The 27,542-nt window shown below is 49.2% G+C and overlaps 1 protein-coding gene and 2 long non-coding RNA genes across 7 annotated transcripts in view; 2 read left to right on the forward strand and 1 right to left on the reverse strand.

The window, feature by feature from the left end:
- The first annotated feature begins 3,403 nt into the window (after positions 1–3,403).
- Positions 3,404–16,010, forward strand: LOC121034687 (uncharacterized). 2 transcript variants are annotated; one of them, XR_005792566.1, is made up of 3 exons: positions 3,404–3,607; positions 15,684–15,781; positions 15,923–16,010. It is a non-coding gene; the product is annotated as an uncharacterized LOC121034687 (long non-coding RNA). The 2 variants fall into 2 exon arrangements; XR_005792567.1 differs by lacking the exon at positions 3,404–3,607 and adding an exon at positions 8,171–8,991.
- Positions 16,011–16,025: 15 nt separating this feature from the next.
- FBXO10 (F-box protein 10) overlaps positions 16,026–27,542 on the reverse strand; it is a 55,230-nt gene continuing 43,713 nt past the window's right edge. For both annotated transcript variants that reach the window (XM_040481714.1, XM_040481713.1), the window contains 6 exons: positions 26,210–26,280; positions 24,302–24,454; positions 23,135–23,404; positions 21,190–21,503; positions 19,884–20,065; positions 16,026–17,876 (listed from right to left, as the gene is read on the reverse strand). In XM_040481714.1, coding sequence (XP_040337648.1) covers positions 17,702–17,876; positions 19,884–20,065; positions 21,190–21,503; positions 23,135–23,404; positions 24,302–24,454; positions 26,210–26,280 — 1,165 coding nt within the window. In that variant the 3' untranslated portion in view covers positions 16,026–17,701. The remainder of the gene's footprint in view (positions 17,877–19,883; positions 20,066–21,189; positions 21,504–23,134; positions 23,405–24,301; positions 24,455–26,209; positions 26,281–27,542) is intronic.
- Positions 16,147–25,761, forward strand: LOC121034686 (uncharacterized). Of its 3 annotated transcripts, none has more exons than XR_005792565.1 (8): positions 16,147–16,259; positions 17,481–17,833; positions 18,164–19,345; positions 19,379–20,126; positions 21,308–22,545; positions 23,328–23,590; positions 24,058–24,647; positions 25,624–25,761. It is a non-coding gene; the product is annotated as an uncharacterized LOC121034686 (long non-coding RNA). The 3 variants fall into 3 exon arrangements; XR_005792564.1 differs by lacking the exon at positions 25,624–25,761 and having other exon boundaries at positions 21,308–21,397; positions 22,445–22,545; positions 24,058–25,578; XR_005792563.1 differs by lacking the exon at positions 25,624–25,761 and having other exon boundaries at positions 24,058–25,578.

The following is a 27,542-nucleotide window of genomic DNA, read 5'->3' on the forward strand; positions in this document are numbered from 1 at the left end:
TGGGCTCAGATCAAGACGGTTTGTGGGATCGAGGCCCGCGATGGTATGGAGCCTGTTTGGGATTCTCTCTGTCGAAGTAAATAAATAAACATTTGAAAAAAGTGCACAGCTGGGGTTGCCAGCCGGGCGTCAAGACGCCACGTCTGCCCCAGACTGCTTCTTGGATTGCAGAGGCTGGTGACGACACTGCAATGCTGAGTCCAGCCACCAGTGCTTTCAGTCCCCACGTTTCCACCCTTTTACTTGTCAGCACTAACAGCCAAAAGATCAAGAAGCTGGCCTCCATCTTGCTTCCTTTTTCTGTGAGCATTTGACCCTTGAATAATCCAGGGTTAGGGGGCATCAACCCCTCACACAGTCAAAAATCCATGCGTAATTTTTTTTAAGTTTATTTTTGAGAGAGAGCGTGTGCACGAGCAGGAGAGGGGCAGAGAGGGAAGCAGAGAGAGAATTCCAAGCAGGCTCTACACTGTCGACGCAGAGCCCGATGTGGGGCTCAGACCCACAAACTGTGAGATAATGGCCTGAGCCGAAATCAAGAGGCAGATGCTTAACCAGCTGAACCACCCAAGTGCCTCCCATGTGTAATTTTTGACACCCCCAAAATTTGACTAATGGCCTACTCTTGACTGTAAGCCTTAATGATAAGCAACATGTATTTTGTACATTATATGTATTACATACTGTATTCTTTAAGATAGAGAAAAGAAAATGTTAGGAACACACAGTACTTTATTGGGAAAAAATTTACGTGTAAGTGGATCCACAAAGTTCAAATCCATGTTGTTCAAGAGTCGACTGGAATTTCATAGTTTTCTGCCAGATACATGTATTACTGTTACAATCCTTGGGGATAAGTGAGTATTACTTGAGAGAGAAGCTACTGGAGAGCATTGTTTGAGCTTTGGTGCTTTGAAAGCAAGATGGGCACATCGTTTATCTTGCAAATTCCAGACAGGTAGTGTTTTCATAAGAATGGTCTTCCCTCCATTTGGATGAGTGTATTTATAGAAGTGAAAGCTTTGGGGGAAGGAAATAGATTGATTTTTTTTTTCTTCTTGAACTTTTGAAATTATTCTTTCCACTCCATTTGTAATTGAGCCCAGGGTGCTATTCTTTCCTTTTTAATGCTTTATTTTTGAGAGCACAGGTGGGGGAAGGGCGGGGGTGGGGTGGGACAGAGGATCCAAAGCAGGCTCTATGCTGACAGCAGCAAGCCCAATGTGGGGCTCGAACTTAGGACCGGTAAGATCATGACCTGGGCCGAAGGTTGGACACTCAACCAACTGAGCCACTGAGGTGCCTCTTATTTTGTATTAGTTTTTATTTTAGAGAGCTCACAAGTGGGGGAGAGGGGAAGAAGAAGAAGAAGAAGAAGGAGGAGGAGGAGGAGGAGGAGGAGGAGGAAGAAGAGGAAGAAGAAGAAGAAGAAGAAGAAGAAGAAGAAGAAGAAGAAGAAGAAAGAGAGAGAGAGAGAGAGAGAGAGAGAGAGAGAGAGAGAATCTCAAGCAGGCTCCATGCTCAGTGCAGAGTCCATCTTTGGGATCATAACCTGAGCCGATATCAAGAGTTGGATGCCAACTGACTGAGCTACCCAGGCACCCCAGCAAATACTTTAGATCATTAAACTAAATTTAGAAGTTGTGCTGATCAGGGGCGCCTGGGTGGCTCAGTCGGTTGAGCATCTGACTTCAGCTCAGGTTATGAGCTCCCGGCTTGTGAGTTCAATACCAGCGTCAGGATCCGTGCTGACAGCTCGCAGCCTGGAGCCTGCTTCTGATTCTATGTCTCCCTCCCTCTCTGCCCATCACACTTGTGCTCTTTTTCTCTCAAAACTTAAAAAAAAGTCCTGGCCAGATATCAACTCCTAAAAAGAATCAAGGCAATTTTTGTGGAATATTCTTTTACAGTTGTCGTACATTTGCCATGAATGAAATTGCCTTCCAGCGTTTGCTCCTTAACGGTAATGAGTGCCTACTGTGAGCAAGGCGCCGTGCTGAGCACTGTGGCCAGGAGGGAAGTTTAATCTCCTTAGTCCCACACTTAAAGCCTTTGGTGATAGGGTTTCCACCTGCCATTCCTACCCTGAGTCCTGAACCCTACTTGACATGCCCTTGGTCCCTCACACCCCTCAGCCAGGTCTTCAGGGCAGGCCAGAGTCATCTCCCTGCACTTTCTATACCCTTCTCCTCACCCCTGCAGGTGTCACTGTCCCACCCTTCATAGCCTGGTCACCTGCCCCTGTATCCCCAACTGTAGCCACAGCTGGACGTGAGCTCCCATCATCAACCACTACCAGCCCCCCTGCTGTGCCTGTACTAATCTCCACTTGTATTTATGTGATTTACGTACACTCGATGACATCTCTTGACTGGAGGATGGTCCAGTTCATTCTGTGTGTCAGTGACTTGCCCCCATTAGATATGTAAGTACTCATCGAAGGAAGGAGTCTTCTCTGCACCCACACTCACACTCCGACCCCTCTCATGCTTGTGGTTGAAAAGCATCCTCTTACACGGTGTTCTGGGGACACACGGGAAAAGAGGGACACTTGGAGTGGCTTTCAGCAGGGGCCCTCTGCTTCTTTCTTTCTTGGCTCTGCTGTGCAAGTCCCCGTCGCCGGGAGGGCTTTATCTGGAGCATTCTGGACCCCTGAGCCGGCTCGAGGGCTGGGATCACCTCGTGCTCCACCTGCGGCGGGTTGTGTGAGGCCGGTGGGTTATTTAATCTTCCTGTGGCGTCATTTCCCCATCTGTTGAGGGGGGATAATGTGTTTGAGGGTGACCTACCTCCCCGGGAGGCTTAGCGACTTAATGCCGTGCGGTTCACTTTAACCCGGGTCAGCTGGGCACAAGGGGGCGGGCGAGCAGGCGCCCGTTCAGCCCCGCAGCCACAGAATGGGTGCCCCGTGAGACCTGGGGCCTCGTGTTCTCGGTTGCTCCGGGCCCAGTGGCAGGCGGGCTGCCATCGAGGGCCTGTGGGGTCTCCTCTCTCGGCTGGTTCAAGTGGCTGAGGTGGGGAGGATGAGATGGCATCTGGATGACTTCTGGGCCTGTGGTGCTGAAAGGGGAGAGGCCAGACTCCCGCGGAGGGCATGGTTGCAACTGCCCTGGAGCGGCAGGAAAGTGGGCGCCAGGCCCCGGGGGGACCCTGCGACTGGGCCCACATGGCCTGGCGATCAGCTTTCCTTGGGCTCATTGATGAGCTAGGGGAAGGTCATTTGATCCTCACATTCTTATGGCCACGATCTTGGGAAGGTGGCCCTTTCTCTTTAAGAAGAACTGTGCTGGGCGCCTGGGTGGCTCAGTCGGTTAAGTGTCTGACTTTGGCTCAGGTCATGATCTCACAGCTCGTGATTTCAAGCCCTGCATCAGGCTCTTTGCTGTCAGCACAGAATCCACTTTGGATCCTCTGTCCCCCTCTGTCTCTCTGTCCCTCCCCCACTTGTGCTCTCTCTCTCTCAAAAATAAACATTAAAAAAAAAAAAAAAAAAAAAGCTGTGAGCTTCGAGGTCCAGAAGCAGTGTCCTGCGACGGAGGGGAGGCCCCAGTGTGGGGAAGAGGGGCTGATTACTCCTTGGACGACATCCCTCAGCCCTGCTTCACTGGTGAGTTTTTTCATTCTGTAACACGTCCTGCTTTTTCTTTTTTTTTTTAATTTTTTTTTTTAACGTTTATTTATTTTTGGGACAGAGAGAGACAGAGCATGAAGGGGGGAGGGGCAGAGAGAGAGGGAGACACAGAATCGGAAACAGGCTCCAGGCTCTGAGCCATCAGCCCAGAGCCTGATGCGGGGCTCGAACTCACGGACTGCGAGATCGTGACCTGGCTGAAGTCGGACGCTTAATCGACTGCGCACCCAGGCGCCCCACGTCCTGCTTTTTCTAGACGGTTTGCAGAAAGAGAGCTGGTTGTTTTAATTGTAGTATTTTTGCTCTATCTTTTAAAATCTATTTCCGTGGTATATTGTTAAGCACTTATTATTTGTGAAACCTGTTTAGTCTTCATAATTGCAGTCTTCATAATTGCAACTATTATGGGCTCTTCTCCAATTTAACTGTTAATTATTCCTCATGTTTTCAATTTGCAGCATCTTTAAGCATTTTATATAGAGATGGGATAATTAGATTTGGAACTAAATTGCTAACAGGTTTTTAAAATTGTGAGATTATGGGATGTAAGACCTGACCCTGGAGATTTATCAGGTTGAGTTCTAATTGTGGTTCTAATGTGTGCAGTAGTGTCCTGAGAGGGTATCGAAGGGTCTTTGGTTACCTAGCTAACTAGTGACAGAATCAGGACTTGAACCCAGGTCTCCTGACTCCCTTGTCCATAGCTCTTCAGTCTACCCTACAGAATTTGGTTTCTGAATTACAAGTGAGAAGGAAAAACCACAAGATGATGGTGTTTCTCTGTGTGCCTTAATCTGATTAAAGATGAATTTTTCTAGCCTTTAAAACACTTGTATCATATACAAGGGGCTGATCCTTGCACCTTGAACCCCTTGATTCATTTGTTCATCTACGTGGAGGATCCTTAAAGCATAGTCCCTATCAGCGTATCCTGGAGCTTGTCAGAAATGCAAAATCTGAGCCCCACCCCAACCTACAGGCACAGAAACTCTGGGCGTGGGGCCCACCTGGGTTTTCACAAGCTCTGCGGTCCTCAGTAAAGTGGGAACCACTGCCCGGCAGGACTTCAATCTCCCCCTCCTTGTGTTTGACAGTCAGTAGAGGACACACTTGATGCTTCTGTGGATTTTGAGCTGTCTTCACTGAAGGAGCTTCTCTGTTGCTGCTGCCTGTTGTTGTTGTTGTTGTTGTTTTAATGTTTATTTATTTGGAGGGGGGGTGAGGGGTAGACAGAGGGACAGAGAGAGAATTCCAAGCAGGCTCCACATTGTCAGCACGAAGCCCAATGCGGGACTCAAACTCACAAACTGAGACGATGACCTGAGCCAAAACTAAGAGCTGGGCGTGTAACCAACTGAGTCAGGTGCCCCTGCTGCTGCCAGTTTTTGATGATAATCTTTCTCCTCCACTCTGCTTCCTCCCCTCTGCACAGGCACGTATACCCTCAGGCATGCTCACACACACACACACACACACACACACACATACATATCCAGCAGGACCGAAAGATCAATGGGTAAATAATGATAGTAAATTGGGGATTTCGATAGAAACTGACAATATGTAGACAAAATGTTCCAACCACTGGGATAGAGTTCTCACGTTTCCAGACTTGCTACCTCTCTAAGTGCAGTGGTAAATTCAGTTGCTGCCAGCCATATTGTACTGTTTTCTGCCGCTTGTTACTTGATTCATTCAAAATTTTAGTACTTTCTATTGCATGACATATGTTAAATGTGAGGGGAAAATGTATTTGGGTTTATAGTTTATCAGGAAGTAGAGAATATGTGCAGAAATAACAATACAAGCCAGCCAGTGCTAAATACATGAGAATCATCTCTAGTAAAAGGTTATGGAAGCCTGAAGATGGTGGGCAGCATGTATTAGGGAGGAGGACATCACAGAAGACTTCATGGAGGAGGTAGCATTTGAGTGAGTCTTACAAGGAGGCAGGGTTTTGACGTGGGGGGTAGAAGGGAGTAAAGAACATTCTAGGCAGAAGTGGGGAAAAGATAAAGGCGTGGCAGGGACTCTCAGTGCATTTTGTTTGGGCCAGGGGTTATTTGAAGGTGATTAGAAGGAAATGAGGCTACACAAGTAGGTCGGGGCCAAAAGGAGAAGGATCTTCAAACACCCGCTAGGAGTTTGTTCTTTATCCTGAAGGCAATGGGGAGCCACTGAAGGGTTTTGAATGAGGGAAAGGCTTGAGCAGAGCTGTGCTTTTAGTAAAATTAATCTGCCATCAGAGTAGGAAGCAGATTGAAGGGGAGGTGGGGAGGCTTTGTTTTTATTTTGTAACTATTTTGCAGTGGTATGTTGATACATTGACCAATCATCTTAATGTTTAATTAGGAAGGAATTGCTTTTCTTATGGTGGTCATTGGGTTTTGAAATAAGCTTCCAGGGCATAGATTATTGTCCAGGGGAACACAGTTCTAATTTTATAACGAGGAATCTGCAAGAAAATGGAAATTGCTTAACAGAAGGGCTTTATAGGAAACTTCCAGAACTCCTCCCTTCTTTGTTTTTCTTTTCTAACATTGTCTTTTAAACAAAATGGATCTGTATTCATTTTACTCAGGAATGACCTGGTAATGTCAGGTCACATAAAATCTGAACATCAAGCACCTGAAATGTGGATCTTCCGTGCTGCTTTTTTCTCCTCCAAGCTGTTTTCCCTCTCAGTCACCGACTTACTTTGTTAGAACACCTGAATCTAAGTCAAGGATCTGCCTTCTTCCAGTGGTGGCTCTCGTGGGAATAGTTGCAGCAAATTGGAATGTCATGAACTTGTAGATGTGCTGTGACATCTAGTATTTGTAGCAGGAGATTGGTAGGAGTCAAGGCGAAAGCAGGGAGAGCAGGTGCTGTGTGGCCACATAAGATCATGCACATAAGAGCCTGAACGTGGGGGCGCCTGGGTGGCTCAGTCGGTTAAGTGTCCGACTTTGGCTCAGGTCATGATTTCATAGTTCGTGGGTTCTAGCCCTGCGTCAGGCTCTGTGCTGACAGCTCAGAGCCCGGAGCCTGCTTCAGATTCTGTGTCTCTCTCTGTCCCTCCCCCACTTGTGCTCTCTCTCAAAAATAAACACATACACACAAAGAGAGCCTGAGTGTGTGTGATGGCAGTGGAGACGGAAGAGGAAACACGGGAGATGTTTGGGGGTCACAGTAGCAGGGGCTGAGAGTGGTTGGGTTCGGAGGGAGGGTACAGAGACTCTCCAATGCCCGGGTTCCGGGCCTGGGAAGATGGGGGATGGGGGCAGTGGGGCGTTCATGGTGCTCCTGATGTCCATGCCATGGACGCCCCAAGGTGAGCTGCTTCGTGTCTGTCCCAGGAGAGCCCACAAGACCTCTGAGCTCTCTGCCAGGTGCAGACACGGAGTCCGAGGTCAGACCTTTGAGCCCTTCCAGGTATGCAGGGGGGAGTGGGGGTGGTGGGGGGACAAGGGGCAGGGCTGCTGGTGGCCGGGGGCTCACCACCGTGCCATCCCCCTGGGAGCCCGTGCTCCATCCCTCAGAGCTTGGATTCTCTTCTCAGAGCCTGTCTCTCTGATCCTAACACAGGTGTCGTTGTGCACAGACAGAAATAATGGGGACTTAAAAAGAAATGAATTCAGTTTATTCCCTAAACCCGGTATGCGGCGGATCAGACCTGTTGTTTTGAGTCTCCTGCCTGTCTGTGCCCAGCGGCCCTTTACACTTGTGCCCAGAGCGCAGAGATGGCTTTATCGCCTATGGTTTACGCCTTACATTAAACCAACTGCTTTTCCTGGAATGTTCGATGGTTTCTTAGCATATTCCGAGGGTTCCAGAAAGAGGATGAGCTGTAACTTACCCATTCTCTGGGTCTGTTGTTTGTTCCCTGACCTCAGAGATGGTGCCCCACCGAGTGTCTGCGGCCTCTGCTTCTCCTCCTCTCCTCAGGCAAAGCTCCGGCCAGGGTGGTTTCTGTGTCCTTTCAGAGCGGGGTGGCCCCAGCCGGCCCTTCTCTGTGAGGTCAGGGACAGGAGGCAGAATGCTTCCTGAGGGTGGAATGTCTGGTTTCTGGGCCCTGCGGTTTTCAGTGACCTACGTCTGAGCCGAGGTGGCAGTCGTTGACCATTGTCGACACCACTGCCCGCAGCTGCCATCCCCTGACAGCTGACCCGGTTCCCTGCATGTCGTGCTGTGAGCTGGGCTTTTCTACAGGAGGGAGGAGAGGTTTCTGGGCACAATGCCTAACTGGGGCTTAATTAAGCCAGCCAGGAGGTCCGTCGGTTTGAACCCTCACACGGGGTCCCGACTGGTGGGGGGCGCCTGGCGCTCTGGACTCCCTGACAGCCGTCAGCCGTCCCCAAGCCCCGTGCAGCCATCGGCAGGACACATGCTGCCCCGCTGGCTGGCAGGAGCCGTTTTGTAGACTCTCTGGAGCATTTCAGGTGTCCCTTTCCTGTGGGCCCCACACTCTGCCTTGGACTGGCCGGCAGTCATTTATCCACGCACCTTGCCGTCTCTCTCACACTGTGTTAACTGTCCCAGGGCGGGGACCGTGTCTGACTAACCTCAGTCTCCTCTACCACGGCCAGCACAAGGCCCAGCTGACAGAGGTGCTTGATTTGAATGAAGGGCATTGATTTGGGACCAAATCTCCTGACTTGAGACGGTTGCAGACCCTTCAGACTGGAGTCTGAAGATCCGGGGACAAGACTTGAAAAATGCAGAGACCGGGGCCAGCTGTCCATGGCGAGTGCCGAGTCTGTGGGAGGACGAGGACTTTCAGGGAAGACTCAAGACCTCTGTGGCCAGGAAAGAGCCTGACGTCCCAGGTCACTGAGGCCGGAGCCCTGTGAAGTGTGTTGTGCCCAGCTCTGGAAGCCGTTCCGTTTCTGTGCTGCAGTGGCGGTGGCCGCTGTTTTCCAGCGTGATGGATTGGGGGTCCCGCCTTCCTTCCCCAGCACAGACCATGGAGTCCAATCCAGCTGCTTCCTTTGAGCAGCTGCGGGAGTCCTTGGACTGAATTTCCCAAGCACTGCTCTTGCTGTGGGTTTTGTTGGTGGTGCCTGTGGTCTCAGACATGCCCGGAAGCTACTGAAAATTAGTTGGCGTGTTAACGACATTTGATGCATCAGTTGATAGTAAAGTAAAAACTAAGTCTCGGCTTTGAGTTTATGTTCTGCAGTTTTGTTGAATTATGTCCAGATGGTTGTCGAGAGAATTTTTCTTAACAGATGAGGGCATTTGCAAAAACCAACAAGTCTATGGGGAGACAAAGAACTTCACGCTAAGGACTGTGGGACCTGATGGCATCTGAGCTGGAAAGGCCCTCAGTGGCTTCGAGGCCAGTCCTGGATCCTTCTGTGGCTGTGCAGGAGCAGGGGGTATGTATTATCATGAAAGTGCCAGCCGCCAAGTCTGTGATCCCTTTCAGGGTGGATCCTTTGGCTGTCTTTGTCATGGGTTGGCCGCATATTCTTTTGGTAAAATGTAGACACATAAATTTTATACCTTTAAAAAGCCATTTAAGGGGCACTTGGGTGGCTCAGTCGATTAAGCATCTGACTCTTGGTTTCGGCTCAGGTCATGATCTCACCGTTCATGAATCTGAGCCTCGCGTTGGGTCCTGTGCTGTCAGCCTCCCTCCCTCTCTCTCCGCCTCTCCCTGCTTGCACCCTCTCTCAAAATAAATAAAGAAAAACCCAAAAAAACTAAAAAACAAAAACCATATAAAAATGCACAAGTCAGTGGCATTAAGTACATTCATAATGTTGTGCAACCCTGTCCTCCATCCAGTTCCTGAACTTTTTCATCACCCCTAGAGGAAACCCTGTGCCCATTAAGAAGAAATACCCTACTCCATCCTCCCCTGAGTGAGTGGCAACCACTAATCTGTCTTCTGTTTCTATGGACTTACCTTGATATTAATGTAAATGAAATTGCACATCATGTTTTCCTCTGTGTTTGGCTTCTTTCACTTGGCACAAGTTTCTGAGGTTTATCCATGCATGTGACAGTACACCTGACCGTGTGTAACTTTTGACACCCCCAAAACTTAACTACTAATAGTCTACTGTTGACTGGAAGCCTTACTTCGAACATAAACAGGCAATGAGCGTATTTTATATATGTATTATATAGAGTATTCTCACAATAAAGTAAGCTAGAGAAAAATGTTTTTAAGAAAATTATATGAACGTACATTTACAACAATGCACTATATTTGTTGGAAATAAGCATGCGTGAGTGGAGCTGTGCAGCTCAAATCCATGTTGTTCGTGGCTCAACTGTCCACACATAGGAACCTAATTTGCATCTAGAACCCTAGCAGCAAGGGAGTCTGGAAATCGGTGTCTGCTCTGCAGCCTCTACTTACTGGAAAGCACCCAGGAGACGGGAGTGGAGGCTGGCCGTTGCCCAACCTTACCTGCCACTGGGGTGGTGGAGTCGGCATCTGGAGGGGCGATATGTGGAACAGGAATGAGACTCAGAGAGACTTAGGTCCGTGCCTAGTGCTCAAAGTTAGATCTGGGGAGCCAGGACAAGTGACGGAGGGGAGATGAAATCCAGTTCTCCCTGGAAATGCGACAGGAGGAAGTTCACACGGCAGCTGGGTCATCCATGAGGGAAGACACGGTGGAAAGGAGTCTCGGGTGATTCATTTGGGACAGGCCATCCTTGTATTTCTTCATGTTCTGGGATGCGGTTTTCAGGCTGCTTCTGAGGTGAGGCCATGCCTGCAGTGCATGTTTCCAGGTGGCTGTGGTTTGTCTCATTTGTTTCCAGTCCTCGGTAGTGGGCGTCAGTACATCCTTGTCTCCCTCCAGCAGAGGGGTGAGCAGGAGATCTAAACACCTCGTTTTTCTTTAAGCTGTTGTGAAAATCAAGCGTGTGACTCTGCACCAGGAAAAAGAAGATCCTTACGGATCTTTGGGAAGCGAACTAGTGGCTCATAGGGTAGACTGTGTTTTCATGAATACATTTAGGTTCTGATGGGTTGGACACTGTGAGACTTAATTTCCAGGAATGGTCGGCTCCTAGCACGTGAGCAGGATTCTGAACCACCTCTGTGCGAGTAAGAGAGCAGCCCGTCTTCAGTCACTCACACGGAGGCATGATACTGACAAGGAGAAGTCTGGGATGACAAATAAATACTTGGCTTGGCTGACCACAGGTGTACCTCGCTAAATGTAGGGGGTGCGTTCTCAGGGGCGGGCTGAAAAGCACATTTCTGTACATCAAAGGGTCTGTGGATCAAAAGGCTCAAAAGGGGGGCCCTTGTTCCACCTGAACAAGTCTTGTGAGAGAGAACCTAGCCCAGTACCTGACGTATAGCAATCAGTGTCTGTTAAATGAGTCATAATACGTGAACTGCGCCTTCTCTTCATGGCAGGGATTTTAGGCAGTAACACTTGTGAAATAATAGAATCGTACTAGGTTTTTTCCTTCTAGCTCTAAAAACCCATTTATTTACTAATACATTCACAGAGGATACCTTAATCCCACAAAGTTTTTTTTTGCCAAAATGTCTCCTGATGTCTTTTCTTTTTTTTTCTAAATGTTTATTTTGAGAGAGAGAAGGACAGAGTGCAAGCCAGGGAGGGGCAGGGAGGGGGTGGGGGATCAGAGAGGGACTGAGGATCTGAAGCGGGCTCTGCGCTGACGGGCTTGAATTCATGAACCATGAGATCATGATCTGAGCCCAAGCCCTTAACTGACTGAGCCACCCAGGTGCCCCAGATGTCCTTTTTGAAGAAAGGAAGACCGTGGGCTGGATGCTTGTACCGTTAGGGGGATTTTCAGTTTGTGGAATAATCTCAACTTTTGGGTGTTGGCTAGCGAAGTGAAGTCTCTTCCCGGGAGGGGAGTCTCTGCCTGTGGCATGGACCCACTGGACACTGGAACAGTGATGAGGTCAAAGAAGTTAGTGTAACACACTTATAGGGGACCCCAACCTGGAAAAAGCTAATCAGATAAAATTCTTTAAAGTGTCCTCTTTAAAAAACTTCTGTTTTTACATAATATCCTTGTTAGAAAACAGTTGTGAGAATAGTGCAAAGAACTGTATATCCTTTACCCGGATTCTCATGCTGTTGATGTGTTGTATTTATTATTTCTTTATACATTTATAGATTTCTTTTTGTGCCTTTTGAGAAAATTTGAGAAAAGCATCCCACTCTTTTACCTGTAAGAACTGTAGTGTGTATGTCTTTTTTTAAAAGTTTGTTTATATATATGATATATATATATCTCATATATATAACATATAAAATGTTATAACATGTTTATAACATACATATAAATATATATAAACATATTTATAACACATAAATATGTTTATAACAAAATATATGTAACATATAAAAATACATATTACTGTTTAATGTTTATTAATTTATGTTTAATATCTAATTTATTTTACTTAATTTAATGTTTATTTTTGAGAGACAGAGACAGAGAGTGAGCGGGGGAGGGGCAGAGAGACAGGGAGATACAGAATCTGAAGCAGGCTCCAGGCTCAGAGCTATCAGCACAGAGCCCGATGCAGGGCTCAAACCTACAAACCATGTGATCGTGACCTGAGCCAAAGCCAGACGCTCAGCTGACTGAGCCACATAGGCACCCCATTTATTTAAAATTTTTAATGTTTACTTTTGAGAGAGAGAGAGCGAGTGAGCATGTGCAGGGGAGGGGCAGAGAGAGAGAGAGAGAGGGAAGGAGATGCAGAATCTGAAACAGGCTCCAGGCTCTGAGCTGTCAGCACAGAGCCTGATGTGGGGCTTGAACTCTGGAACAGCAAGATCATGACCTGAGCTGAAGTCAGACGCTCAACCTACTGAGCCACCCAGGTGCCCCAAGTTTATTTACTTATTTTGAGAGAGAGCGAGCGAGCACACAACCATGAGTGGGGGAGGGGCAGAGTGAGAGAGGGAGAGAGAATCTCAAGCAGACTCTCTGCTGTCAGCACAGAGCCTGATGTGGGGCTCAATCTCCCAAACCATGAAATCATGACCTGAGCCAGAAATCAAGGGCGGGACACTGAACCAATTGAACCACTCAGGCGCCCCCTGCACTGTGCATGTCTTAGGAACAAGGCCTTTCTCTTATAGCTACAGCACATTCATCAATAGTGGGGAGACAGAAACAATACTAGCAACTAGTCCTCAGTTCATATTCAAATTTTGGCCACCACACTTCTTTGGTTTTGTTTAATCTATCTGAATCAAGAGTAAGGTCATTTATTGTGTGGGGTGTCCCTCAAGTTGGGTTTGTCTGGTGTTTCCTTGGGTTTAGATTCTGGATATACATTTTGGGCAGGAAAATCAGACATGGTGCTGTGTTCTAAGTGCATCACAGTAGAGGCACATGATGTTTGTCCTGTACTTGTGATGTTAACTTTCATTGTTTGATTAGGTTGTGTTCTCTCCATCATGAAGGCACCATGAGTTTTAGCCCTAGTTGATTCTTGTTGAATAAGTTACCAAGATGGTTGCAGTATGGTGATTTTCTAACCCTATCATTCGTTTCTTACACAGAGGAAGCCCTCTTTTCCCTCCTGTTAAAATGTTTTTGTTCACTTAGTTATCAGGATAGACACGCCGATTCTTATTCTATGAACGTTGTTACTATCCTGTATTTTGAGGCTCAGATTGTACCACATTTGGCCAATTCGGGTTTCTTCGAACTAGCTCCTGTATCCCCATCATTTTAAGGATGGTTGCTTCCTTTCTGGACCAAGATAGTCCAGGCATCTTGTACTTTCCCTGCTCTAGCCCTGGAATCAGCTTTTTACCCAAGGAGCCCAAACAGAGGGCATTAATAGTGGGCCAAAACCAAGAAGTGAGACACCATCCTGACAATTAGGATCTTTAGCTGCACTCAGGCAAGAACAATGTTTCAAGAAGATGTTGACAGTTGTGAGTTTCTCTGTACTAGCAGGGCCATAGCTAGGCTTGACTTCATTTAAAAAGAATGCTAATCACGGTGGAGGGGTTCTGGAGCCCCATGGTCATAAATGCACTGTACAAAGCTCAGGACAGGAAGGGAGAAAGAGCTAATGGGATGAGCATGTTCAAATAGGAAGAAACTGCTTAGTGTTGGAACAAGCCCATCAGGCCTCATGGGAGAGAAGACTTTGGAGAGGAGACTTTCTTTGTGCTGTGGGAAGGAAGGAGTGGCAAGGTGGGCCCAGGGCTGCTGAGGACCGTGTAGAGTTATTGCTGTTCTAAGACACAACTAGCTCTTGTCTGGTCTGGCCGTACTATGTCTACCATTCCCTGTACTCAGGATCTCCTTTGGACATCAAGGCAGTGGCCTCAACAGGATTTGGAGACCTGGGTGAAGCTGTGTTGGTCTTTGTTGTGTTTGCACACTCCTATCAGAAGGCATCAATGTTTGGGCCTGGCTGGCCAGCAGGAAAGCCCAGGGAGGCCGCAGTATAAGCTGTTGACCTGATGGGGGCAGCTGACCTGTTGCACTCTGTACCAGGGTTAAGCCTTCACCAGTGACAACTCAGTGAAGGAGGCCCTTAGCTACTGCAGGCTGAAAGCAAATGATCCAGGGAAACACAGTGACCTTAGAGAATCCTATCTTCAGATCTACTTGCTATGCACAGAGCTGGGACATACCTCCTGAGATGCAGGATAGGATTCTTACATGCTGCCTTTGGGCTCTCCCAGACACACCCAGACTACTGGAGTGGGTCTCGAGAAATGACCAGGATGGGGAGAACAGTCTGCAAAGTGGCATGTATGAGAGGTGGCCAAGAGCAGGGCAGACCCCAGAGGCATAAGGATGTTGTCTGTAAATCTCTGGAGAGTTGTCAGGGAAGAGATGCCCTTTGGGGGCTCTAGAAGGTAGAGATGCTAGGAGTGGTGCTGGGTTTATTTCTTCATCCATTTACCCATCCATCTACCCCTGCATCCAACACTGAGTGTTGGTCTACGTTGGACATAGAGGATCAATTGGGTATGACTTCACAGAGCATGGGGTAGGGGATCAGACAAATCAACAGAGTTTTTCAATACAGAAGATTCAGTGCCACCATGAGAATAACCTGGGGTGGGGGTGGGGCATGGGCATGAGAGCAAGGGTTGGGGAAGGACTTAAGGGAGATTGAAGGGATCGGTGTTCTGTGAAGTGATAATGAAGTAGGATCCTGAAGTATGGGTAGGATTTAGCCAGGGAGATAAGATTTTGGCTTACTTAAGGCCAAATAATCAGAATGGGTTCTCTTGGGCAGGTCTGGCCAGCTGTGTAGGACAGCAAGCCCTGCCCACTCAACCATGGTGTGCAGGCCCTGCAGGGCAGCGCCCTCCTCACTCTACTCCAGCCACAGGAGGGCACGGATGGGTGTCTCGCCTCCAAGTGACTTGGCGGAGATGGGCACTGTGTGTGTGCGCGTGTCTCCACTGTTCCTTTTTCTGCCAAAGCTTTATGCAACAGCCCTATCTACCCCTCTCCTGCCTACAAGCTCTTAACATTTGACAGTGAACTTTCACCTGCTGGACCTTTACAGGCATTACTACTCAGAGCCTCAATTCCTTCTGTGAAAAATAGGGCAACGACCTCACCGAGTATTCAGCATACTATGGATGGAACACAATTTTAGCGTATCAAAATACATGAGGTTCTGCTGGCCAGGATAAAGTGCAGTAACAATTCTCCCCAAATGTATCATTTCAACAAAGGCTTATTTGCTTGTGGTATCACGAATATTTTCATTTTAATAGTTTCGATGTGTATTAGAAAACCCTAACTTTGGATTTATAGTAGTGATGTAAATATGTCTTTTTAGTTCAGCAAAGTTAAATGTCCTGGATAGGGTCCTGGAATGGAAAAAGAATACTGGATAACAACTACAGACTTCAGTTACTAACAGTGAGGTAGTATTGGTTGATTGTGACAAATGTACCACCCTACTGTAAGACGTTAGTAAGGGGGAGACTCGGGATGGGGGTGGGGGATATGGGAACACTGTACTATGTATGTGCTTATTGTGCTGTAAATCTAACACTCTTCTATAAAATAAAGTATTAACTTAAGGAAAAATATTAAGTATTAACTTTCTCCTTAGGTGGCATGCAGATACGGCAAAAACGAAGATGCTGAAGCTGGGAAAATGTGGTTCCTGATCTCAAAACCGTTTGCAAACTGTCCAGTCTGCTACACCGGGTACTGTTATTGCTGATCTCCACAGCCCACGGGGTGGGGAGGGCCACAGTATAACCCCCAACACATGGGAACCCAGACCCTGGAGCCCGGAATCGGAACCTGCTGAATGGACAGGACATTCAGAGCATCTGTCTCTTTCAGCGGAAGAAACATCAGTGCCTCAGGAAGGTGAAGCAGGGAACTGCATCCAGCTGCCCAGGAACCCTAGCATGTACCCAGACCGAGGCAAGTCCCCCGAAAGGGCTTCTTTTAAAATATAAAACTTTATTTTGGTTGCAGAGATTTTCATAAGCATTTGGTTCACAGAAAAGTCATTACAAAATAATAAAGGCAGCATTTTGTACAGCGACTCACATTGGGGCCACCAGAGAAGTGCAAAGGACAGTGCTGGGGACAGGAGGGGCCCGTGTCTTGTGCCCAAAGTCCTCGGAGAGAAGCCAGCTACTACTATCTCCAGCTACCCCGCCACCCCACCCAGGTGAGCAGCACCGAGGGCCCGGTGGAACCAGCCTGGGAAGCGAGTGGCAAAGTGTACCACAGCACCCCCTATAGGCTGGCGAAGGCCCCACATGAAAGGCCGAGTGGGAGGGGGTTGTCCAGGCTGAGCTGCTCAGTGCTGCATTCAGCCCCCGTCCTCAAGCAGGTGGGATCTGAGCCCACCTGGCTCTGGGACCTTGACACGTTCACAGTACAGTTCAGTAAAGCCCTTTAGGAGGCCCTTCCTCCCCTCCCTCAGGCTGACCCCACGGCAACCCTGGGTTGGGAACTGGGAACAGACTGAGGCCAGGTCCTGCTCACAGGCAGGGGCCTAGAAAACTCCAAAGCAAGGCAGAAAGTGCTCCATACCTGAGAGGGGGCAGAGAAAGGGTGGTGGAGCCTCAGAGCTGGAAGGGCGGAAGGTGCTGTCACTGCAGGGAGGGGAGCTCTGCGGAGAAGGCAGGGTCTCAGCTAAACCCCCGAAGACTAGGTGGGGTGTGGACAAGTGCAGATGGTGAGAAGGGCATGCCAAGAAGAGGACAGAGCATGAGCCAAGGCACAGAGTGGGGAACCGTGGTAGGGTCAGTAAAGGCAGGCAGTCATCCATGAGAGAACATGGACACAGACAAGGGGCCCTGGGCACCTCCATCTCCACCAGTCTGGTGCCCAGGAGGGCGGCTGGTGTGGGTACACGCAGGGCCTCGAGCCAGTATCCTCCTGAGTTTGGGAGCTCCCTGAGGGCAGAGTGGGGTCTCGTGCATCCCTGCCCCACCCAGCCGGGCACCTGGGCTGCTGAAAGGAGGACTTCTCCACACGGCCTTCCTCTTTTCAGCAAGTCCCTTGTCATCGTAGGGCAGCCTTTCCAGAGGGCTCCCTGTCCCCCTCACAGTTCATGTTCAAGTTGAAGGGAACCAAGCTCAACTCCTCCAGCCTCTGCAGATAGCCAGGAGCATGTGGCCATGTGCTTGTAGGGATCGAGACAGGTCCAGGAAAGGGGAAAATTCTGGGGCAGCTATCTCCTTCCACCTTACCAGAATCACCTCCTCCCTCAGGAGTAAATGCTCTTCCCTGACAAGAGTCTGGGTTTGGTGTGTGTAAAACAACACTTCCCTGTCATTCAGAGAGACCTGACTAAAGCTTTAGTATCGTTTTTCCCCAACTCTTCATAACTTCTATAAGAGCTTGAGTGACAGGAAACCCACCAATCTGTTTCTTTTCTTAGTCCCCAGGAAGCCCGGAAGCCTGTTTTCTCCAGGGTGCAGTGAGTAGGAGGACTGAGAGAGGCCCAGAGCCCCTCAGCTGCTGCTTTCATCCCGATGCTGCCTTGACCTCCTAGCTCGGCTGAACACCCATCAGAGCCCGAGCCTGAGCTTGGGTATGGGGGTTGTTGCTCCTGGAGTCTTTGCACCGCCCTCAGCCGCCCCACGCCGCGGCTCCCCTTCCTTACAGAATGGTGCAGAAGACGCTACGATTGCTGTGGTAACCACCTTCCACGCGGGCACTGATCCTGGTCGCCATGGCCGTCACCTTCTGTCCACTGTGGGCTGTAGAGGGGCCTCGGAGAGAACTTTCAAGGTGAGGCCGTGCTGGTGGGTTCACCAGGCGCCACGTATCAGACCTAGAGGTGCAAAATGACAGTCCGTGAACTGGGAGAGTCTGGAGCATTTGCTGAATGCCCCACACCATCTCACCTTAGGCTCGAGATCCAGGTGTTCAAAATCTGGGTGTCGGTTCTGCCTCCAAATCAGTGATAGCTCAAGGAGGTGGGATGTGTGGGAAGCTAGGGGGCAAAAGTCCTGCATTCTAGTTCCAGCTCTGCATGTAACCTTGGACAAGTAAGCCTCAACTTCCCCATCTCTATAAGGCTCTGGAGAAGGTCGGTGACTTTTTCTATTTCCCTCCTAGGTGTATGACCTGTGTGTATACAGAAGCTTTAGTCATAATCACCTAAAATTAGGAACTACATACCCTTCAGCTGACAAATGGATAAACAGTGTGGTCCATCCATACAATGGAACGCTACTTGGCAACAAAAAGAATGAACAACATGTGACACCATGGACAAATCTCAGGTGCATTAGGCTAAGTGAGAGCAGCCAGGCTCCAAAGACTACATACCGTGCGATTTCCTTAAATGACATTTTGGAAACTGCTATAGGGGACAGGAATGGGTAGGTTTCCAGTCCCTCAGGCTCTTACAGAGATTTTGAAGGGTCAGGGAAAGCTTTGGTTGGGGCTTTCTGTCATTTGAGTTACAAGGGACCACCTCTTACCCCAAATCCTAAGTTGCTTAAGCCAGTAACCATATATTCTATGCATTTTTATGGTGATTCTGTAACAATGAGTAGGACTGTAAAGGTGTGGATGGTGAGGAACTAGCTACTGTGTTCAAAGAATTGCCAGCATTTGAGTCTGGCAGCAGACAGCAAGCTTGGACAGGAAAATCAGGACTCAACAGTGCATGGTGGATGATGCAGGCTGCCAGGTCTGTGCTATCTGTATCCTGGGGTCTCCAAAGGGACAGGAGGAAGCAGACCCCAGGGAGTCCACGATATGATCTGCTGGGATCATATCTGCTTTTCTGTCCAGAAAAGATTAGAATTCCTACTTTTTTTTTTTTTATAAGTTATGACTGTATAAAACATATATGAGGTTTCCTCAATATTTTTGCTGAGCATGTGTAGAATTAAAAAGGGAATAGAGATCATTACTACAGGAAAAGGGGACCCATCAAAGGTTTCTGACCAGGGCTGTGACATGAGCAGAGCCGATTTAGACGGATGCATCTGACAGCCAGGGCTGTCACCAGTGCGAGAGGAATGTGGCAGCGGTGGTATAACAGTTATTACCTGTATAACCAGTGTAGCAAAGCACCAACCAAGCAGAACAGAGTCCATCCGTTCACCAGCAGAACAGCACCTTGGCAACAGGGGCCAGAGGTCAGGGTGAAGGGTGCTGAGATGTGAGCAGGGGTGATGGCAGTTGGGGAGAAAAGGTGCCAGATACAGGCACATTTCAGAAGCGGAATCAAGAGGACCTAGTAATGACTGACTGAACTCTGATGTTAGGGAGAAATCGGTCACAGAGGTTTTGCTGCCAGAATAGATCAGAGGGTGAGAGGTTTTGCTGCCAGAATAGATCAGAGGGTGAGGTCACTGAAATGGGGAGCAGGGAGGTTCAGGGAAGATAAGTGTGAAGCAGTTGTACACAGAGGCAGAGGTATCATAAATAAGTGACAGCAGCAGCAATGAACGTCTTTGTAATACCTCAGATCTTGTGCTAGGTCGCATGATTTGACTGTATCTTAAATTGGTGCTACAAAGCAGACGTTGTTAACTGGATTTTACTAAGACTCAAGGTGTTGAGTGCCTTGCGCAAGAAACTGGCAGAGCTGAGATTTAAAATCACACCCCCCTGACTCTTAAAGCCTGTTCTCTCCCAAGGAGGCAGACGCAGGTCCTCAGCACCGGCCTGACTAAAGTCCAAGCACGGGCCTTTATCTGACCAGAGCCAGAAGCTGGCAGGACTGCAGGGAGCAAGGACAGCCAGCATCACTGGGCCTGGCTTCTCTAGTCGCCTCCCTGTGGTTCTAGAAGATTGGTTTAGGCAGATCCCAGACACTTACTTTTTCTTGAACACCAAGAACTTGTTGTTTTGCATGATACATTCTCGGTTGTTTGAGATCTGCTGAAAGATCGTCTTGCTGGTCTTGCCCTGGAAGATGATGTTCTCCTGCACCAGGGCCTTGGCGCGGCCCCGCACTGCAATGCCGTAGGCCCGGAATGAATGGATCCGGTTCTTTATCACCTGGGAGAGACAGCCAGAGCTTGTCACACCCTGGGGACTCCCAGACTGGTTGGGGAGCCAGGTAAGTGAAATACCAGTTATAAACCTGAGGGGTAAGACACTGCTAAGGTAGGTCAGCATTGAGCCATGGGAGCTCAGGGAAGGGATATTGAGATCAGGTAGGAGAACCAGGGAAGGCTTCCCGAAGGAGGTGATGGGTAAGTGGTAGAAGTTTACCAGGTGCAGAGCAGGGAATGGCTGCTCCAGGAAGAAGGAACAACGTACAAAGGCCTGGCAGAGAGGAGAGACTGTACCAGTGGCAAGGACCACTGGCACCTCGACTGAGGCAGGAGCGTGTCCCTGCTCCCTTCCTCTGCTTCCACAGTGCCCAGATGCAGAGCCCAGGAAATTCTTTACTCCTTGCCGGAGTCACTACTCATGAAGCTGCAGAGCCAAAAAGAGGCCTCGGGATGGTAATTTCTCAAGTGTGGGGACTGGGTCAGTTTGGCACCCAGTGCAGTGCTTTGCATAAAAAGGGAGCTCAGAGCTCATCTCTGGTGGGGGGCAAAGAGGCAGAGGAGCATATAGGAAGTGCTGTGTGAGGTGGGGGTGGGGGGGAGGTGGGAAACAATAGCACCTCTGGTGTCCAGACAAGGGGTACCTCAGACAGGCTGGGGGGTCAGGGAAGGCTTCCTGAGAAAGTGACAGCCCAGCTGTGGGACTGAGGCAGACAAGGGGGAGGGTACCGCAGGGACGCAGGGAATAGTGTGCACGCAGGCCCCCTCATGAAGCACCCAGCGCATACTAGGTCCTGTGGGAGATTGTTCTGTTAGGGGGAGGGGCTGAAATAGCCCTGAGCTGGACCTGGAGACCACAAAGATACCCCTGGACACACCCCCATCCTAGTTCTCTGCTGGTTATCTCCTGTCCATCCTTCAGGGCTCAGTTCACATTGTCCCCCTTCCTGTGTGAAGCCCCACCTGTGTCTACCAGGCTGGGTTTGCACAGGAGGAATGATGTCCCTTGCAGTGCCAGGTGCCTCGGGCTTCTCAGTAGAGAGGGTGCAAGGGCTGTCCTAGGGCTGGGCCCTGTGCTGGCACATGCAGCGCACGCGCGCGCGCGCACACACACACACACACACACACCTTCGTGTCGGACCTGGGCAACAGCTGCAGCCCACTGCCCCGGTTGCCAATGATGTCATTTTCGATGACCACGGTGCTGTCGCCCTTGGTGATGATGCCATGGCCTCTGTTGTCATAGATACCGTTGCCCCGGAGCTCCACCTTGCACTGGGCCTCGACCTTGACCCCACTCTGCCGGTTGCAGGAGATGCTGTTGCTGGCCACGCGGGTGAGCTGGCTGCTCTGGGCTACAGTGATGCCTCTGTCTCCGTTAGCATGGATCACGTTGGTGAGGACGTGCAGCGCCTCGCTGCTCTGGACGTACAGTCCTGAGGCTGTGGGTGGAGGGGTTAGGGAGCAGGGTCAGTCCTGACAACGGCAGTCAGGAAAAACCCTGGTGGAATTGTGCATCCTGGGAGAGAGGTGGGGCAGAAGAGGCAGCAACACTCGGAACCAGCCCTTGGGAGTCACATCTTTCAGGATGGATGACAAACCGAGCAGGAAGAAACCCTGGAGCATCAGGGAAATTCTGTTCCTTCTGAACTAAGTCCTCAGTAAACAGGAAAAGGTGATGAAGGCTGCTTTGGCTCAGCTGCCCATGCGGCTCTCCTGTGCTCGCCTGCTCCTACGATATTGTCATCTGTGATGGGGCGCTCACTCCCTGCTTAAGGCTGCCTGTTCCCCCTCCAGACAGGTCCACCTGCTGGACAGCTGTTCTGCATGTTTCTCCTCTTGTACTGAGATGGCATCTGCCTCCTTATTGTTTTGGGAAATTTTCTTTACAAGGGAAATTCTGTAACTTTATTAAGCTAAGTATCTAAAATGTTCGAAATTTGGGAAAGAAAATGATGTTTGGGGTTGTATATGCTTAGAGACACTACATGGTTATAGAAAAAAACCCCCCACAAAATCAGCAGGCTTAGAGCCGCGTGGCTTGGTCAAAAAGAGACAGCATGGCAGGGGGACCTAGAGGTGAAGAGGAGGAGGACTCCCCAGTGGTGATATCCACCCACAAGAGTAAGAGGCATCGGGAAGAGGTTGTGGGGAGGACGACACCAGGGGTCACATGGGAGTCTGCAAATTCCAACCTCTCATGCCACCTGCCTGTTGCTTCTGCCTGGTGGAGAAGAGCAAATATAAATCAAATATCCGTGAATTTATGTGGCTTTGCCTGTCCTACTGGACAGCATGGCCATGTGGAGAAAGCCCTGAACTAGGAGTGGACAGAACTCATCTTCTGCTGGCTCCCACTCTCCCTGCCCTCTGCCTTCCCCAGGACAAGAGCTCGCTAGCGTCCAAGAGCCTTCTTTTAACAAGACTTCCTTCAACAGCCCTCTACAGTGGCTCTAATCATCCTCCTGGAGTTAGATCAACTCTGTAAGTTGTTTTTTTTTTTTTTCTTTCCAAATTTAAGATAAACTGTGGATTTAAAACCCACTCTTACTCTCTGTACAAGAAAGAAAAATTGCCAATTAACCCACAATATGCCATCAATTGGAAATGCACATTATTAGATGCTAAGATGTGGGGAACGTGTCTCAGATTGGAAATATATATGCCAGGTGTGGGATGTGGGATCTGCTGGGGCAGGGGTGCCGACAGACTGGGATTCAGCTCCGTGCCTCAAGTTCATAGCCTGTCAGAGTTGACAAAACAGCCACAGAAACATATCCAGTCCCAGGCCCCCAGGAAGTGCCAGTGGGGTGAGAGGGTAAGGGTGCATTCATAGTGGGCCTTGAACTTCAAGTTGTTTGGGATGTGTGGATGGGGGAAAGGAGATTTCAGGGAAGAGAAACAGCATGAGCAAAGTGAGACAGGGGGGCAGGAAAGATGGATTTAAGTTCAGGGAAGGTGATGGCCAGAGGTCCGGGGTACTGGGTAAGTGGCCAAAAGCAGTAGCCAACCAAGCGGGAAGGGTCCTTAAGACAGTGTGAGGACGGAAGGCTCTGGAGCAGGGGATACTCACCTCCGTTGTGATTAATACTGTTGGACTCCACGAGAGCTATGGCGATGGGCCGGCGCAGTGGGTCATCGTCTTTCTCCAGCTCTGTCTCCCAAAGGATGGCGTCCCCATCCTCGCTGAAGTTCTCTTGGGCCCCGTGACCTCCAGGGAACTCACCAGAACCCTCCTTCTGACTAAACACTGCCACTCCATACAGGCCATTGTAGCTGACGTGGTTGCTGGTGACGTGGGGCAGGCTGGACGACATCATCCACACACCACAGCCCTTATTAGCTGGGATGGTGAAAGGGGCTGGTCATGGACACTGAGCAGCGGGTGAGGCAGCACCCAGTGTCTCCCCAAGAGGTGAAGCAAAGATGGCACTGGCCTGGGAGACAAGAGTCCCTGGTGTGCTAATGGCCTTGGACAAATCACTTTATGGCTGGAGGCTTCACCTTCATACAAGAGGGTAACAACCAGGTCAGTCTCACAACCAGGATACTTCCATAGGGTGTAAAAGTGCTCTGAGAACTGTCAAGGCCACAGTTCCAGAGCACAGAAGCCCAGAGTGACACTGCCAGAGGGTCCTCAGAGTTCACCCAGCCCAACCCCTTCTTGCGTAGAGATGGAGGTGGCCTCAGTTTGAATGCCAGCCCTATCACTTCCTAGCTGTGTGACCTTCAGTAGGTTATTGAACCTCTCTGTGTCTCAGTTTCCTTATCTTTAAAATGGGGTAAATAACAATAATTAGAGATATGGTCCAGAGAGTAAGGCTCTGCTCAAAGTCACAGCATGAGCGAGAACAGTTTCTTTTTTAGGACTATCCTATTTCTCCCATTCTATTTCTAGTTCTCTAGATCAAAAGAAAGGGGTAAGAGGAGTCAGATGCCCACATCAGTGCCTAAATGGCTCCGTCCTTACACAACTCCTGACTTTTGTGATTTTAGATGGGGATGAAGCTCTCTGTTTCACCGATCCCGTGGGTTACAAGGTGATTTATGAGAGGCTCTTGTACTCTGAGAGGGACTGTGTGGCTGTGGCCTGAGATCAACCTGTTCTTCAGGACATCTTTGAGGCCCAGGGAAGACTGTAACTTTCTCAGGACCCACAAGCTAAGGATGGAATCTGGGCTTCCTGCCTCCCTGGCTGGGCTAGACCCAAGATCCGTTCCCCCAGGAACATGCGCCTCACCATAGATGGTGTTTCCTTCTATCAGTCCTTTGCCTTCATCTCCCACGACCACACCATCTGAGTAGCCGAAGCAGATGAGGTTGCTCCTGAGGACGGGGACTCCTCCTCGACGGATGTCTACACCTCCCCACTGATTCTCACGGATGACATTTTCTATGGAGAGGCAGAAGAGAGGGTCAAGACCCAAGGACCACCCACACTGGCCATGAGGACTTGGACAGCTGAGAGAAAGGACCTTCTGGACCAGGACACCAGGCCTTGACTTGTCAACAATCAGCATCCTGAATCTTGCTTGGTATTTGGCTTTTCAGGGACTTGAGTGATGTCTTCTTTCCTCAAGGGCAAGGTTTGTATCTTTCTTGTGCTCTCTTATATTCCTAATACCCGCTGTACCCAGTGGCCTTAAGGAACAACAACTAAGAATAAACTGGCTTTAGAGTCTCTGGACCAAGGCCAGGCAGGGCTGCCTGTTCTGGGGCTGTTTCTAGGAGGGCTGAGGCAGAATGCAGCCATTCCCCCACCAGCCTGGGGAGGCACAAGCTGGTCCTTCTCAGGCTCAGCTCTGGACTGACCACAGCCTTCCTCTCCTCATCCACTACCTCTCTGGGAGTGGGCCGAAGAGTCACAATTCAGGGGGTTGGTGCTGGGATACGGATATTCCCAATACTACGGCTGGGCAGACTCTCAGTCTCCTGAGACTGGAGTGCAATGGCCCAGGAGACCCTGTGTGACTGGCCCCTTCCTGCCTCTGTGACCCTGTCTGACTTGTGACTCCCTGCTCCTCCTTCACCACACCCAGTCACACCAGTAACCTCCCTGCTCCCCAGGCATACCAACTGTGTTTCACAGGTGGCCCTGCTTAGAATTCCAGTTCTTTTCTCAGGCTTTGTCCTGTCACCCAGGTCTGGCCTTCTCAGAAATGCCTGCCCTGACCACACAATCCTAAATACCCACATAGTCCCTCTATCACTATATTTTAATTAATTTCAATAAATTATTTCAATTATTGCATATAAACATAACATTTTACATATTATATATTTACATATAATATACATTTATGTAAATATATCAGTTAATAATATATAATTATCTCTAGAGCACTTATCACTCACAGATACGCCTCTTGTGTGTGTGTGTGTGTGTACATGTTTATTTTCCCCTAAAATGTCAGGAACCCAAGGGTTACTGTTCACAGAACTGTTCTGTTCACTGATGTATCCCCATCTCCTGCATACCTTGTGTGTTCAATAAACATCTGATGAGTGAAGGCAGGATTCAGTCAGAGGGATTTACTGGATCAACCTCTTTTTATGTCCCAGGTATGGCTATGCTCCGTGCTGAGGCTACAGTGATGTACCACACCGACTTGATCCTTGTCTTAGCGAACTTACCGCCTTATATTAAAGGAGACTGACCTTACACAGATCCCTAAGAAATTAAGTAAGACATCCCACAGAGCATGCCTGCTGGGTACAGTGAGTGTTTATGTGTACAGTGGGAGGTCCGGGCAGGCTTCCCTGAGGAAGTGACATTTAGGCTGAGACCCAAAGGATCTGCTCGGCAGGTGTTGGCCAGGTGGAGGGGAAATGGGGATGGGTTTCCTGAGCAGGCATAAGCCCATACAAAAGCCAAGAGGAAGGATTCAGTTTGTGTGCCATAAATGTTTCTGACCGTGTTATGTGAGCCCTCCAGTGAGATCCTGTAAGCAGCGGGCCTGGCAAAGAGCAGACACTCCCTCCCTGTTAGCCCTCCTTGAGGCTGGCATGGCCAGTGTACAGGACAGCAACGAAGACAGAAGGTGGCCAGGCTGTCGAGGTAAAGAAGTAGGCAGGGGCAAGGCCAGGGATGTTGGCTCAGCTGCTGGTTGCCTGGTTGGCCACGGCTCTAGGCATTTCCCACCCTTACCTGTGATGAGGCCTTTGCCATTCTCGTTCACTGCTATGCCAGCTGCACGGCCCTTAAAAATGTGGTTCCCGCTAAAATGCAAGGAAGAAGAGTAAGATGAGACCACTATCATATGTCAAAGCCAATGCCTGCTCAAGGTGACTGCCTTCTTTTGTGGCCTTCCCCAAACAACACAAGTCCACAGGGGCATAAAGCATTTCTGCAGTCCTAGAAGCCATTTATAAATTTTTAGTGAACTTGCAGACAACTTGATCCAGAACTAAATCAATAACTATGCCATACAATCACAATGCTACTCGAGTTTCTGTGACCTCTCTTGACTGTCGCTCACATGCAAGCTGTTTGAAACACATGCCATCGTGGTGCACAGGTGACAAGTCCACAACTGGTCATGTCAAGAATTCCTAGGAAGCTGTGTTAAGCTGCTTTGGGCATGATTTGTGCCCAAAGCTGAGTCAGAGTCTCTGCCTGTAATGAGCCTACAATCCCTGTTCATATCCAACAGCTACTCTTTATCTTATTTTCTGTTAATCACCTATCCCCTGAAAGACAACATAAAATAATGACATGCCTTAAAAAAAGAAAACCAGATTCTTTAAAAGGGGGTTTTGAGAGTATCAGAGGATGTGTATGTGAGACCTCATGGGCTGGCTGAGCCACATGTGGACCATACAGGAAAACATGCTCCTGCTCAGAGAAACACGCAGCCCTCACTGCCATGGAAAGGCCTTGCGAATTAAACACCAGACGCCTGAACATGTTAAGGACATGCATTGTCTCTGCACCTCAGTTTCCTGCCTGTTAAAACAAAGCCAGTCACACCTGGACATTAGCACAATTGGGTTATCCCTGGAGGACACACATTTGCTGTTTATTTTTACTAACAGGAATGCTGTGACCTCCTTTCTTCTTAGAAGGGCACCCGCCTCCTCTCTTAGGAGACAACCCTCCTACTTCCTTCCATGTGGCTGAGGGATTTAGGTCCAGTATTCAACCGGCTCTTTAGAGCCTAACTCAGGGCCTGGCATCCAACAGAACATTACTGAGTAGGAGTTGGCTAAGTTTTCCCATCTCCTAGGGCAGGGTCCAAATGGTTTACATCTTTGGGGAAAAAACCCGGCAAAGTATGTTGATGCTGGGGAAGCCAAATGTCAACTGCACCTACCTATGCATTTGAGTGGAACAAGAGAAATCATTTGTTAAAGACATCCCCATTTTTGCCCTCAGATCTAAAGAGTCTGTTTTGATCTGGTTACAATTCAGTCAGCAGATGGTTACTGTGGGTTTCTAGAATTCACGGTCGGACATAGTCCTTGGGCTAGGGCATCCATAT

The sequence above is a fragment of the Herpailurus yagouaroundi genome, unplaced genomic scaffold, assembly GCF_014898765.1.
Source record: "Herpailurus yagouaroundi ecotype Mexico unplaced genomic scaffold, PumYag 160, whole genome shotgun sequence".
Taxonomy (NCBI): Eukaryota; Metazoa; Chordata; class Mammalia; order Carnivora; family Felidae; genus Herpailurus; species Herpailurus yagouaroundi.